At 37.8% G+C, this 12,660-nt stretch overlaps 1 protein-coding gene and 1 long non-coding RNA gene across 2 annotated transcripts in view; one reads left to right on the plus strand and one right to left on the minus strand.

The window, feature by feature from the left end:
* Positions 1-626: 626 nt before the first annotated feature.
* LOC118827445 lies at positions 627-3,217 on the minus strand. The gene is made up of 4 exons (XR_005008866.1): positions 3,078-3,217; positions 2,859-2,955; positions 2,398-2,531; positions 627-752 (listed from the first exon to the last, which is right to left on the minus strand). It is a non-coding gene; the product is annotated as an uncharacterized LOC118827445 (long non-coding RNA).
* Positions 3,218-6,069: 2,852 nt separating this feature from the next.
* The window catches only part of wdr62 (WD repeat domain 62), a 33,633-nt gene continuing 27,042 nt past the window's right edge, over positions 6,070-12,660 (plus strand). The window contains exons 1-4 of the mRNA XM_036562966.1: positions 6,070-6,667; positions 9,189-9,280; positions 9,368-9,430; positions 9,564-9,621. Coding sequence (XP_036418859.1) covers positions 6,545-6,667; positions 9,189-9,280; positions 9,368-9,430; positions 9,564-9,621 — 336 coding nt within the window. The 5' untranslated portion in view covers positions 6,070-6,544. The remainder of the gene's footprint in view (positions 6,668-9,188; positions 9,281-9,367; positions 9,431-9,563; positions 9,622-12,660) is intronic.

Below are 12,660 nucleotides of genomic sequence, written 5' to 3' on the forward strand. Positions count from 1 at the left end.
CCTCTCTCTCACTTTAAAGTGGGTGCTGAGAGTCCCTAAAGGAAAGCGTGATGGCTGAACTTTATAAACAACAGGACAGGTAAACTATCCTGGGTTTGCAAAGGTCAGTTAGATATGATGCCAAACCAGCACCCTTTTATAGGCCAATCCTGTAAAATTCTTATAAATTAAGTACAACTAAGGGACAGTAAGTTTATTTCAATCTGTAATACACACACAGTAAGTTATGGCATCAAACTGTAAAGAACGTTGTAGTAAGACCTTCAAACTAAGTGATTCACATAGAAGTACTTCACATCCTTTTTATTCCGTTATTAATGTTAAGTCAAATAAATGTTTCAGAAACTACTATAAATTATTATCATGAAAATAATACATAGATTATGTAGTGATGAGAGTGATGAATTGAAGATTATAGACATTTAAGGTTTAAGGAACTAATATTACTTTAGTTAAAGTCAGCATATAAGCATTTCTCTTCACTTTATGCAGTGCTATTTAGTTGTTTTGTGGCTTTAAGGAAGCACCAAAGGGTTCATTAATGTACATAAACTGCTTGTTACATAAGTATAACATTTACTGTAAAGAACAAGTAAATAATAAACAATATGCAATAGACATAAGAGAATGGGGTATCAGAAAACAGGTATTTGTATGAATCTATGTTTTACTGAAAAGGCGTTTGATGAGCAGATAACGATGGTAGCTGTGGATGTTTGATCCCAGGAAGCTTCCAGAGTCAGAGGGTCAATCTTACAGAGGGAGAAAACATACATCAGTTTAAACTTACAAATAATCCAGTTTCTTTTCAAAATATAAATAGTGTATTCTCTCTTGAAGTAACTGAGGTATAATAAATCCTCTGTTTCTGTATTCTAATGTTACTCTGGCAATCATGCCCTTTATTTAACCAAAGAGCCTCATGGAGAACAAATTCTTTTACAGCTTTCCTATTAGAACATGAACTTAAGGCTTAAGAGAAAATGTCAGCAGCTCAGACAAAGCACAACAAGGAAGAACAGTAATCCAATCTCTACACAGTTACCTTATTACATTAAATATACACATACACTTTAATGTCACCAGAATTTACAATTTTATACTGATATCATTTTTTCATTCATCAGTGTTCTCACTACAATACCCAGCATGCATTACACAAATACATCATGCATCCACTGGGAAATCCTGTGGTGTCAACCAAACCTCACTGCTAGCCTAGCTACCGATCTACAGGATATATAGCTATATCTAGGCTAGCTTTACTGTAACTCTTATCCTGGTCATTGACCTAAATTGTAAAGAAAAAAACAGTAATTCTATCTTTATTCAGCACTAAATGGAGGCCAGAAACAAATTTGAACCCTTTCAGCTAGAAAAAAGAAGACAAACTGAGGTAAATGATATTGAGTTAGCTACCTTGCTAACGTTAGCTTTTAGCTTGTTGTTCTTGTCATCTGATGGTTCATTTCCGTTGGCTGAGTAATCCATTCTCTTTATCATAACGATGATTTGAAGACAGTTCCTACAGTTATTTGGCAAATAGGTATTTAGCTTCTAGCTGTCTGGCTTCCTTTAGCATTGAGTTGTAAGCCTGCCTACAAAAATCCACCCAGAAGCAGTTCGGCATTTTCAAAAGTTCCTCCCACCTTCATCAGAAGGGGATTTGACCTCTTTAAACCAGAAAATCTCACTCTAGAACAGGGGTGTCAGACTCAACCACTAAAAGGCCCATATTAAAAAATCTCAGCGAATCCGTGGGCCAGCTTTTATTTCATTTTTCACTTAACTGAACAGGCCATTATTTTTTCAAAATATGCAAAATAGGCATTGAGTACTTCTTCAAAATTAATGCTAAATAAAAATAAATTGTTTAGGTTTTTTTTTTAAATTATTGTTTTATTATTTTATTATTACTTATTTGTTTGAACTAAACACTAGTCATCTTTTCTTTTTGTGTAACTGGCCCATACATCGTTGTTGGGGGGAGGGGGTTAGATCGCACACTATGTTGCAGTGCATGCTGGGGACTGTAGTGCATCTCAGGGTGAAACAGGACAACAAGAATAGAAAATTAAAATAATTTTGTGGTCTGAGTAGGACTGTGTCACGGGCCTTGTGTTTGACACATGGGCTCTAGAGACTACTTCAGCACTGCATCCTGTTTTACAACTGATGTAGTAATGGTTAAATGTTTATTTTTACTGGAGTGTGCCCTTAAAGAACCTCCACATAAGGTTCTATACCAATTATGTGTAAGGAATCTTTCTTTTATAAGCAGTAAAGAAATGCATCATTTCTGTTTCTACAGTAAGATTTTTAGAATTTTCCATTTGTTGTGACTGAACAGTAGCAAATCATAAACACGAAGATGCAGATATACATACACACACGTACAGCTACTGCGGTCCAGTGTCAGTGCTCAGAGTCACTGCTGATTCTGTGCCATTCATCACACCAGTGGTTTAGATGAAGGACATTTTTCTTTCCTTCTCAATAACAAGCTTCCTGTTCTCCTGATACTAGGATGCCTGTACAACAGAATGCACATTTATTTACACTTTATCTCTAGAATCAATATCAAATCACTTTCTGTTACTTTATCGTTTCAATGGATCAAGATTGAAACCACATTTTGCAGAATGTTTTAGCATTAACACTGTGAAATAGTAGGTTATAAGTCTGCTGCAGTAATAGTAAGTAGACTATATGCAATAAAATAGTATTTTAATGCTACACATAAGTTCATTTTTCCCAATATTTATCTAAAATATGGGTTCTGAACAGAACAGAATACTATCTTAATCTACAAAACATATTAGCTTAAATGCTTAAATTGCTAGATTGCATGTGCTTACCTCAGATGAAACCCGGTCCGTGAAATATTTATCAGAATCAAGAAGAAAAGTCCAATAAATGCAGCCATAATGATCCAGAATATGATAACGATTGAATCTAAAGCGCACCACAGGACAGGATGCCATGTCAGAAAATCTACAACTGAATGATTCTCTAATGTTCTCAGTATCAGACATTCTCTCACGTCAGTCCGTCTACAAGCAGAAAGAAAAACTTACATCTGTTGTATCTGAGTGTTCTCGAATCCACGATCACCGGATCCATGTAATCATAATAATACTCATACGTCAGTTCATACGCGGAGGAGTTACTGGACTTCTCCATTATCTGTGTCTTCAGTGAGAAACAGACTCGGAGAAAGAAACAACAAAAACATGCTGACTGTGTTCTTCCATTAAAGTCTCCACCCATGAACCCAAAAAGGACTTCTGAAGGACAGACGGACAAATAATGACACCGTCACATATTAGAGGCTGAAGAAGTGTTGAGTTTCTTTCAGCTTTTCCTGCAGCGCTCATCAGCAAAATTACACTCACTGGTCACTACTGTCCCAAATCTCACACTCTAAATGATCTGATTACAAAAACAACAAAGATGAACCTAAATGACTAAAGTCTTGAAATCAAAATGGCCTTTTTGGCTTATTAATTTACACTTCCGGTCAGTTTAAACATGATTCATCATATTATATAGTTTAAAATACAAAATTCCTGTTTTTCCATAATCTTCAATCAAAATGTATTTACTGTTTCCTGCCTCTCAAACCTCTGCTGACATTCAATTACGTCACTGTGACATTATTTCAACTCAAAAATACATCATGTTATGGAAGGAAAATGTGCTCTAATTTACGATGATGGACTTTAATGATTATAAAATTAAAGCTTTTAAAGCAACAATGAGAAAAAGTATTTTATGTCAAAAATAAATGAACTAAATTCCAGATTTTTTCACTTTTCATGAACTAACTTTTATTTTATTAAATAATTTTTATTAATTTTTAGGACTTTTTTCACATGATAATGAGAAAGGCATATCTAAGATCTGAGAAGCCAAGAGTGGCTGAGAGCAGCTGACGATCCGGTGGATGTTTTTCGTTGCTCTACATTCTGCTGTTCATTCTGCTTTTTGCACCATTTCTGATCCTTGTCTTATCCATAGGTAACTTAACAGTTAATCGTTTCCAGGACCCTGATTAAGCTCAAATCTAGACTCAAAGCAAGGCTGTTTATGAAGATTTGGGGGCCCTAAGCGACATACTACGTGGGGGCCAGTTACCCACCCCAATCGATACTTCGTTCATTTTGAGCCAGAAAAGGTTCAATAAATGCTTTGGTATAGAAAATACAACAATAAATAAGTATACACAGATCATTTAATATATAAATACATACAGTACATAATACAGAAACAAATACATACTACATACTTATTAAGCCTCGTGAGGCCCCTTTTACATACTTATGTACTTACTGGACTAGAACCATTTTTCAGGCCTGGAATGTAACCCACACACACACACACACACACACTCACACACACACACACACACACATTACACAGTACTGCACAAAAGTCGTTAAAGCAGTTTTAAAACTGTTTGAAACAATTTATCTGGGCAAACACTATATGACATTACAATACATACAAATAAACATGAATATAATAAAACCTCACTGAACTCCAGTCACTGTATGAATTTGTTCAATTTCAGCAGCACCTGACTGAATTTTATGAAGGGTTGCTTAGCTGAAGCAGGTATTGGGTAATAAGTATAAATACTGGACTTCCTCAAGAAGAGCTTTGGAAATGGTGAAGCTAACACACACACACACACACACACACACACAGACACACACACACCCTTTTGATGAGGGTGGGAGGAACTTTTGAAAAAGCAGAACTGCTTCTGGGTGGATTTTTGTGGGCAGTCTTGCTACTGAATGCTAAAGAAAACCAGACAGCTACACACTTACTCACACACATCAAATCACAATGTGTTGTTTATTTGTGTTCATTCTAATGTTTGCATTTCTTAACAAGTAAATGCCATGTAAATAGATTTACACATCATCAGTACTGTTTGTCTATTGTTTATGATGAGACGCAATTGCAGACACTGTATATGGGCATAATGTGATACCAAATCCTCTACCTAACTATGCTGGCCACCCTTCAGGTCTGACAGGACCATAATCAGCTCAGGCACCTGGAGCTTTTTCTGCTGCATTAATGTGACACTGACTGACTGACTGAGGGACTGACGGTCTACAGCAGGACCGTTAGCTTGCTGTGTGTCAGGGTGCTGATGGGAGTACAGGTGGTAAATGGATTTATTCTGACCGACCTCTTGCTGAATTAGTTATTGTCAGCACACTTTTCTCTCAGCTCCGCCATTCTCCCCTCTTCTTCTCCATTTTACGAAGTGAACGCAAATCACGGGGCTGCAGGCTAATTAGTGCATTCAGTACATAAACTGGTCAGTTAGTTCTACTGAACTCACTGATCATTACGTGCACACTTTAACGCTTTAAACAGGCAGGGGTGGAAAATCAGTTTTAAAAATGATTTAATGTTAATAAAAATCTCATTTGCAAAAAAGAAACGGCTCAGACTAAAATTAATTTCCAGCGGTGATTTATCTTTAGCACTGCAGACGAGTCCATGACTAAACTTAATCCGCGTCCAGGAAAACTGAATTAAAGGTTTGTTTTTATTTTTGTTATGGAATTCCAGTAAGAATCAGTCAGGACCTTGCAGGACTCGTCCCAAATCGCGGTCTAAAGTTTTAATTTGCTCTCTTCTGCAGTGTCACATTCCCACGTTTCCTTTCGCCGGCCAGCAGGTGGCGATGACACACCTTTTACTTTGCGCAGTAGAAGAAGAAAAACAGCAACAACATCACCAACGAGGCCAACCGTCCCTCACTTCCCCTAGACACTTCTACTAGGAAGAGTCCACATTACGGGGATCAGCGTTTGTTTGGACATGATATATTTCCTTCTAATATTGGATATTTCTTGTCAGTTTGGAATTATTTTAATAGTTTAAAAGTCATATTTTGTGTAACTATTATACTAATTCGTGCACAGATGTAATCAAGCTGCGGTTAAGTGCCGTTATGTTTGTTAGACCACCCAGCATCATGGATTAACCCAAAAGAAGGGATTAGAGGAAGTGGACATAGGTCTGTTTATTTGTTGGATTGGAACGGCACTTGCGTTTAAAACTGCGTACCGCCATATCAAATAACGTTGCACCGATTTGCTTTTCTATTTTTTTTTATTCTGTCACGGTGTTTGTCGTTGAACGAGTCGTTTTTAATGTCAAAAGCTTACCGGGACATTTCTGACTCCGGTGTAGTTCGCCTTAATAATGAGCGGTGTTGTGTTATGTGATTGTGAGAAGTCGGATAACTGACAGTTAGTGTTTTAATGACTTGTTTTCCCTGCAGACGTAAAACAGTTAGATCAACTCTTATAACGTTACAGGTTAAGTTGCTACCCGGACGAAGGAGTCAGAAAGAGGTTCCTGTGAACGAGAAACGAACTTCACTAAAGTCTGCCAACTGAAGCTCTTGTTGACCTGACTTTGGAGAAGTTTCTTCTTTAGAGCACTGAGAGAGAGAGGGAGAGAGAGAGAGAGGAAAAGAGGTTCAGCAGTTGTTTTTTTCTGTGCCCTCGCAATGGCGGAAGGAATAAACTCAACTTCTTTCACCTCCCGCGTCAAGAAAACCAACACCAGCAACACGACCACAAACGTGAGACGAAGCAGCCGACAAAGCAGCAAGAGGGACATTCACAGCCGGGTATGAGCTTTTTTCTTGAGGCTGGCGTTTGTTGTCTTATTCGCCAGCTTTTTGTTCGAGTTTTTCCGTTCCACCTTAAATGGTGCAGCAGTTACATTCTGAGGCGCCTCAGGCTGCACCATTTAAGGTGGAACGGAAAAATTCGGTAAGAAGTCTGACTTCGGCTCCGTGCTTTTCCCCACATTTGGTCAGTAAACTGTTGTCTGTTCCTGCTAGCAAAAGTTTGGAGACGGGTGTGGATGGATGTTGTGGTGGTCCGCCCTCCTCCTCAGCTGAGGCAGCGCTCAGGTCGCAGTTTGCTTGACCATGAAGGGGAGGGTTCTCCGGGAAGTCCAGCTGGGCAAATGGCCCCTAATGGACCACCGCTTAGCTGGAGGGAGCGTTTTAAACTTGCTCGGGAAACTAATCGCAGTTTCACTGGTGACGCCAGCAGGGCTGCGCAGTGTCATTGTTGTTGATTTGTGCATCAAAAACAGTCATAATTTATTTTTATATAATTTTCCAAATATTATCCTTTGGAATGAGGCTGTTTTGTTATTGGGTTATTAAGCCTGATATAACTTGTGTAATATAAATATCTGTTCAAAAAGCTGTGCAGGCTGAAATACTGTATATAACTTCAGTGTGAATAGGCAGGGAAAATGTCCTGTAGTCTAATAGTAAATGTAGATGTGGAGGTTTTTGTGACTCTACAATCACTAAATTAACTAAATAAATTTGAAACAGGTCCCTTCTGGATAAAGTGTCTGTATATGTCCTGTTTGGACTGAACTGTATGTTTTGAAACTTACAGTGTCTGCATAGTGCATCAAACTTACTTTCTCAAAACAGTGAGGAAAGTTATTTTCTCTACGGTTGACGTGTCAGACCTCTAAGCCCTTCTCAGGTTCCCTCAGCATTGACTTTAGCCATTGCTTATTGACAGGAATACAGCTGTCTCTACTCTCCTGTGGAGTCTTATGTCAGCCAATTCTGCATGATGGCTTTTTGACATGGTCCTTATGGACTTCATTGGCTCAGGTTTTCTGTATTGGACATATTGTGGTTTTAATCATACATTTCAGTGTTTGTAGCACAAGCTGTTGTGCAGAGCTGTAGACTTTCTCATGTCAAACCAATAACAAATGGCTGAGCAGTGATGATATTTATTGTTATTGTGATAATTTGTCAAATTGTCACAATATGTTGTTCTTCATATGCAATTTGTTAAAAAAAAACAATGTCCATCTGATTTAAGGGTTTTTGATGAGTGTACAGATAGAAATGCTTCAGAATCACTTGGAATAAAATCTCTTTACAGTAACTTACACTGAAAGTAAAGAACTTTTTTGCCTTCTCCTATAAAGTTGCTACTTCAGAGATACTTGTTTGTTTTTTTTATTTACATTTATTTATGTCAACCCAGCACACCCAATTCACATTTTGTTTGTTGCAGCATAAGACTGTAACGGCTGATGAAAATGATCGCGTTCTTCTTAAATGCGATTAGGCAGTTACGTCATAATTGTTACAGCCCTAGCACAAACATACACACAGTTTGTAGCTATTCTGCATAAGTGGTTTGGGTAGAGACTTATATAAGTTAGTTTAGAACAGGTGCTGATTATATCAGACTACAGATGCTTATGTGGTGACTCGCCAGATGATGGTAGGGAAATACACGTAATGTTCAAAAGTTTGCAGTCACTTGACCCTCAAATGTTTCTTCCGAAATCTGTTGTTAATAGAGGGTTTGTTTCCCTTTGCTGCAGTAACAGTCTCTACTCTTCTGGGAAGGTTTTACACTAGATGTTAGAATATTGCTGTGTGGATTTGATTGTATTCAGCTACAAGAGCATTAGTCAGGTCAGATACTGATGTTAGATGATTAGTTCAGGATCACAACCCCACTACTGCTAATCCCAAAGGTGTTGGAGTTCCATCACTCCAGAGAAACGCAGTACTGCTGCTCCATGCTGCAGTGCTGGAGAGCCTTTTCCCCCTCTAGCCAACACTGGGTATTGGACATGGTGACCGTGGGCTCATGTGGCTAATCCAGAGCCTCCCATTCCATTAGCAATGCTTTTTTTATTGAGATAAAACAAGCTGTGTGTGCAATTGTACGTAGTAATTGCTGCATCTTAAAGTAGCTGAATCCACTAATTAGAAGGGTGTCTGAATACTTTTGGACATTGTTTATTTTTAGGATCCCCATTAGCTGCTATTGTGATAGCCGCTATTCTTCCTGGGGTCCAGTAGACATATCAAACATAACACAAATAGTACGGTAACAATTAACAATACAAGTCATACAAACACAAGAGTAAAAAATTAAGAAAAACAATAAAAGACTGAGGGGGAGGGGAGGGGAAGTAAACAATGTAACCATAACATAAGACTAACATAGCTAAAAAAACAGAACACACTCTTTTCGGCACTGAGAAAAGAAAAGCCTTTGTAAATTCTCTAGTTAGTTAATCTTATCTGGAGGAATTGCTTTTCCTAAACACTACTTTGCTGAAGAATTATTTTGTCATTGCAGGTTGTTCTGGAGAAAGTCTTGGGTATCACCACCTCCAGCAGCAGTGGCTTGGCCTGTAACCCCAACTCGGGGTTTGTTGCATATCCTGCAGGGTAGGGTCGTGCTGCCATGTGGATATTGGGAATAATTTGAATATTTAACTCTTTCCGTGTAACTGATGCACTGTTACTCTATTGCAGATGTGTTATTGTCATCCTCAATCCGAAGAAAAACAAGCAGAGTCACATCTTCAATACATCGAGGTACGTAAGCTTGTAAACTTTGCACTTTAAAGTGGCTCTTCTAAAGTTTAACTCTCTGTTTGTTGCTTTTGCTCTTTATAAAGTACTACATGTAGCAGGATCACCTCAGCTTTACTCTGTTTTTATTGCACAGAAAAACCTTCACTGCCTTGGCATTCTCCCGCAATGGAAAATATTTGGTTACTGGTGAGGTAAGTGGCTTGAAATACAAAAATTGAAGGCTTTGTACGCACTCTGGTAATTGCTTTTGATAACCGCACTAGAGTACAAGGCTGATCTCATGCTTGTCCCATTTAACACATATGTGTGAGAGTTGTATTCCAGTGCTGCTTCAAAAGTTACATCTGGGATCTGTCTCATGAAGCATTTTCAACTTGGAGAAGCTCCTGACTGAATGACAGTGGTTAACCCAGGTCTAGATACTCAGGCTAGGATCAATCCTCATATGCGTGAACATGAAGAGATTACATTTATGACTAAAAGCCAGTTGCATGAAACATGAGGATGAAGTGGCTTATTTTTCAAGGAAGGGAAAATAAATCATACTAAATAAAAGTGTAGCAAGGGAAGCATTGAAAACAGTAAAAAACAGTGTAGTAATCACTTGCTATGTAGTATGTGGGTTTCCTCCTCTGAGAAGCCATGTTTTTCACATGATTGATGCCACAAATGTTAATATGTCAATAAGAAACAAAGAGTAACCCGTTATTGACTCGAGGGGTTCACCTCTTTCATACGGCTGACCTGGATTGGTCAGAAGCGTGACCTGATTGGTCCATCAGCTGTTTATGTTGCAAAATCCCCAACTTAACTTGCTTTGGAGAAGGTTAGGTGTGTGGCATGAGTTGCCATGGCGATGTAACTCCCCTGTGATCCCCTGTCATGAGATGTTTAAGGGTTGCTTGCTCAGCAAGAAATCTTGCTTTGTGAGACAGGCCTCTGACTTTAAGTTAAAATAAAGTGCGGTATTTGTACGGTAAGCATCTATCCCACAGTTCTGGTGGTGGGAAGAGGGTGGGATCAGGGTGATTTTACAAGGGTGTGTATCAGGGGTGCATGTGTATGTGACACATTCAAGGTCTGTGGGTTGCCTTTATGGGAGAATGTGTCTGTCCCAACTCTATTAACTAAGATTTGTTTGTTGTACTTGATCTTTATTTGTATTTACTGAACCATTGAAAGGTTATATTTTTTCAGCTGAGGTATTCATAGCTGCTTTTGCGTTGTTCGTAACTGTAATTTACTGATTTCTGATGTACATTAAAAATTAGATTCTGCTTGGTGAAGTAGTTTTACCCTAAAAGGTACTTAACACGGACAGAGGCCGTATTAACTGATACACGAGTGCTCACTTTTGGTCCACTTGTGTTTCTTGACCTTCTCTCCTGTAGCTATGCTTTATTATTCTAATTTCATTTTTATTTTGATTTTTATTTTAATGACGCTTTTCCTTTAAAATCTGTTGTTTAAATTATGTTTTAGTCATGTTTTTAATTTCTAGTCTCCTTTAATTTGTTACTTTTTAAATTAAGTAGGGTTCAAGCATGCGGGCTATTGCACAGCCAAATGCATTTTGCCTTATAACTTCTAAACCAAAATATTTAGAGACGAAATTTTTCTTCCTGTTTCTTTGGGTCAAGATAAACTACTTTGCAGTTTTGAAAATTTAGCTCCACCTACTTTGCATAATATGCAAAATCTACTTTTGCAAACTAGTCCTAGGTTAGGGGGCATGGTACCTGCTAAATAACTGTAATAACTGTTCTCAGTATCCGTACATCCAATCAAGCTGAAATTTAGCAGGCGGCATCTATTGCACAGACTAAAAGTGAATATCTAAGGATGATTTGATACATTTGAAATCCATGGCCACTATCAGTTAATGAAAGGCTTAACATTGATCAGTCATCTTGAAACATGCATGGTTTGTTTGTGTAGGCACTTTCTAACAACCAGTGAAGTTTCAAAAGATCTGGCCACTGGGGGCGCTATTCATAAAAAATCAAGTAATTACATGTACATATTTTTGTTTATGGTCAGATAACTGTTTTCCTATAATGTAGTACAGTGTGCCAAACAAATTTGCAATTACAAATGTATTAAGAAAATGCATAGTTTTTTGAAATCGTTGCAAACTGTTTGAGAAACACACTTTTCGAACTAGTTTCTGGGTTTTGATTATAACTTTTCAAAATTGGTCTTGAAATTCTCTGTGGTCTCTCTAGGTAAACAGTTTTTTTTACCCATCATGGTCTCGCTCTATCAGTTAGTCATTGCGGCTGTGGCATTTCTAACTTAAATTGCTGTGACTCGTCGGTCCTTGGACCAATCATCTCAAAATTGTAAACGTGTATATATTGAGATTCTGGTGAGGTCTGCAAATTGTAAAAATGCAAATTGTGGTCCAGATTGGCCTTAAAGGGGCACTTTAGCACTCAAAAACACATTTGCAAAATTGTAATTTAAACTATTTAAAGAATAATGTGATTATGAAGTCTACAGATAAACAATTGCCACCATGTGATTCAATTGTCTGATCTGAATAACTTTGTAATTACATGTTATGTCAGAAACTGGACTCCTTGCGTGGTATTTTGACTTACTCATTCAAAGGCTACAGCTTATTATACAAAGGTCAAAAGGTTATTGTATACAAAACCCAGTGAACATCTTTTTTGAAGTCCCCTGATCAATAAACATAACATATGGACACCTTGTAACAAATTCTGACCCTCTTTCATTTAGCTCATTTCATCATTTGTTAAGCACTTTGACCACAGTGTATGAAAGGTGCTATGCAAAAAAACTTGCCTTGACTTGAAATCTTTTCACGCTTGGCAAAATGGCTCGTTACAGCATTTAAACTAGATGTTTTCTAACTCTAAGCAGTGCTCTGATCAGTGTATTTAAAAAAAAAAAAAGTTGGAAAAGTATTTTGCTGTGGTGCTCTCCAGTATGTGAGTAGTCACAATATAAAGAACTTTATTTGCTCTTTAATGGGTAAAATAAAGAATTAAATAAAGAGCTACATGGAAAGCAAGACGCAACAGGCTATTTAGCACAGTGAGTCAGACATAATTCTGCTACAACCTTTTGTAAAGCGAAGAGCTGTTGTGGCTTCAAGTTTTTGTTCCAACAAAGCAGGAGCGCACATAATCAGTTATTGAAGACTGAGACCAATTAAACAGTTAAAATCAGGTGTGCTCCTGCTTGTTTGGATTGAAAACCTG

The sequence above is a fragment of the Colossoma macropomum genome, unplaced genomic scaffold, assembly GCF_904425465.1.
Source record: "Colossoma macropomum unplaced genomic scaffold, Colossoma_macropomum, whole genome shotgun sequence".
Taxonomy (NCBI): domain Eukaryota; kingdom Metazoa; phylum Chordata; class Actinopteri; order Characiformes; family Serrasalmidae; genus Colossoma; species Colossoma macropomum.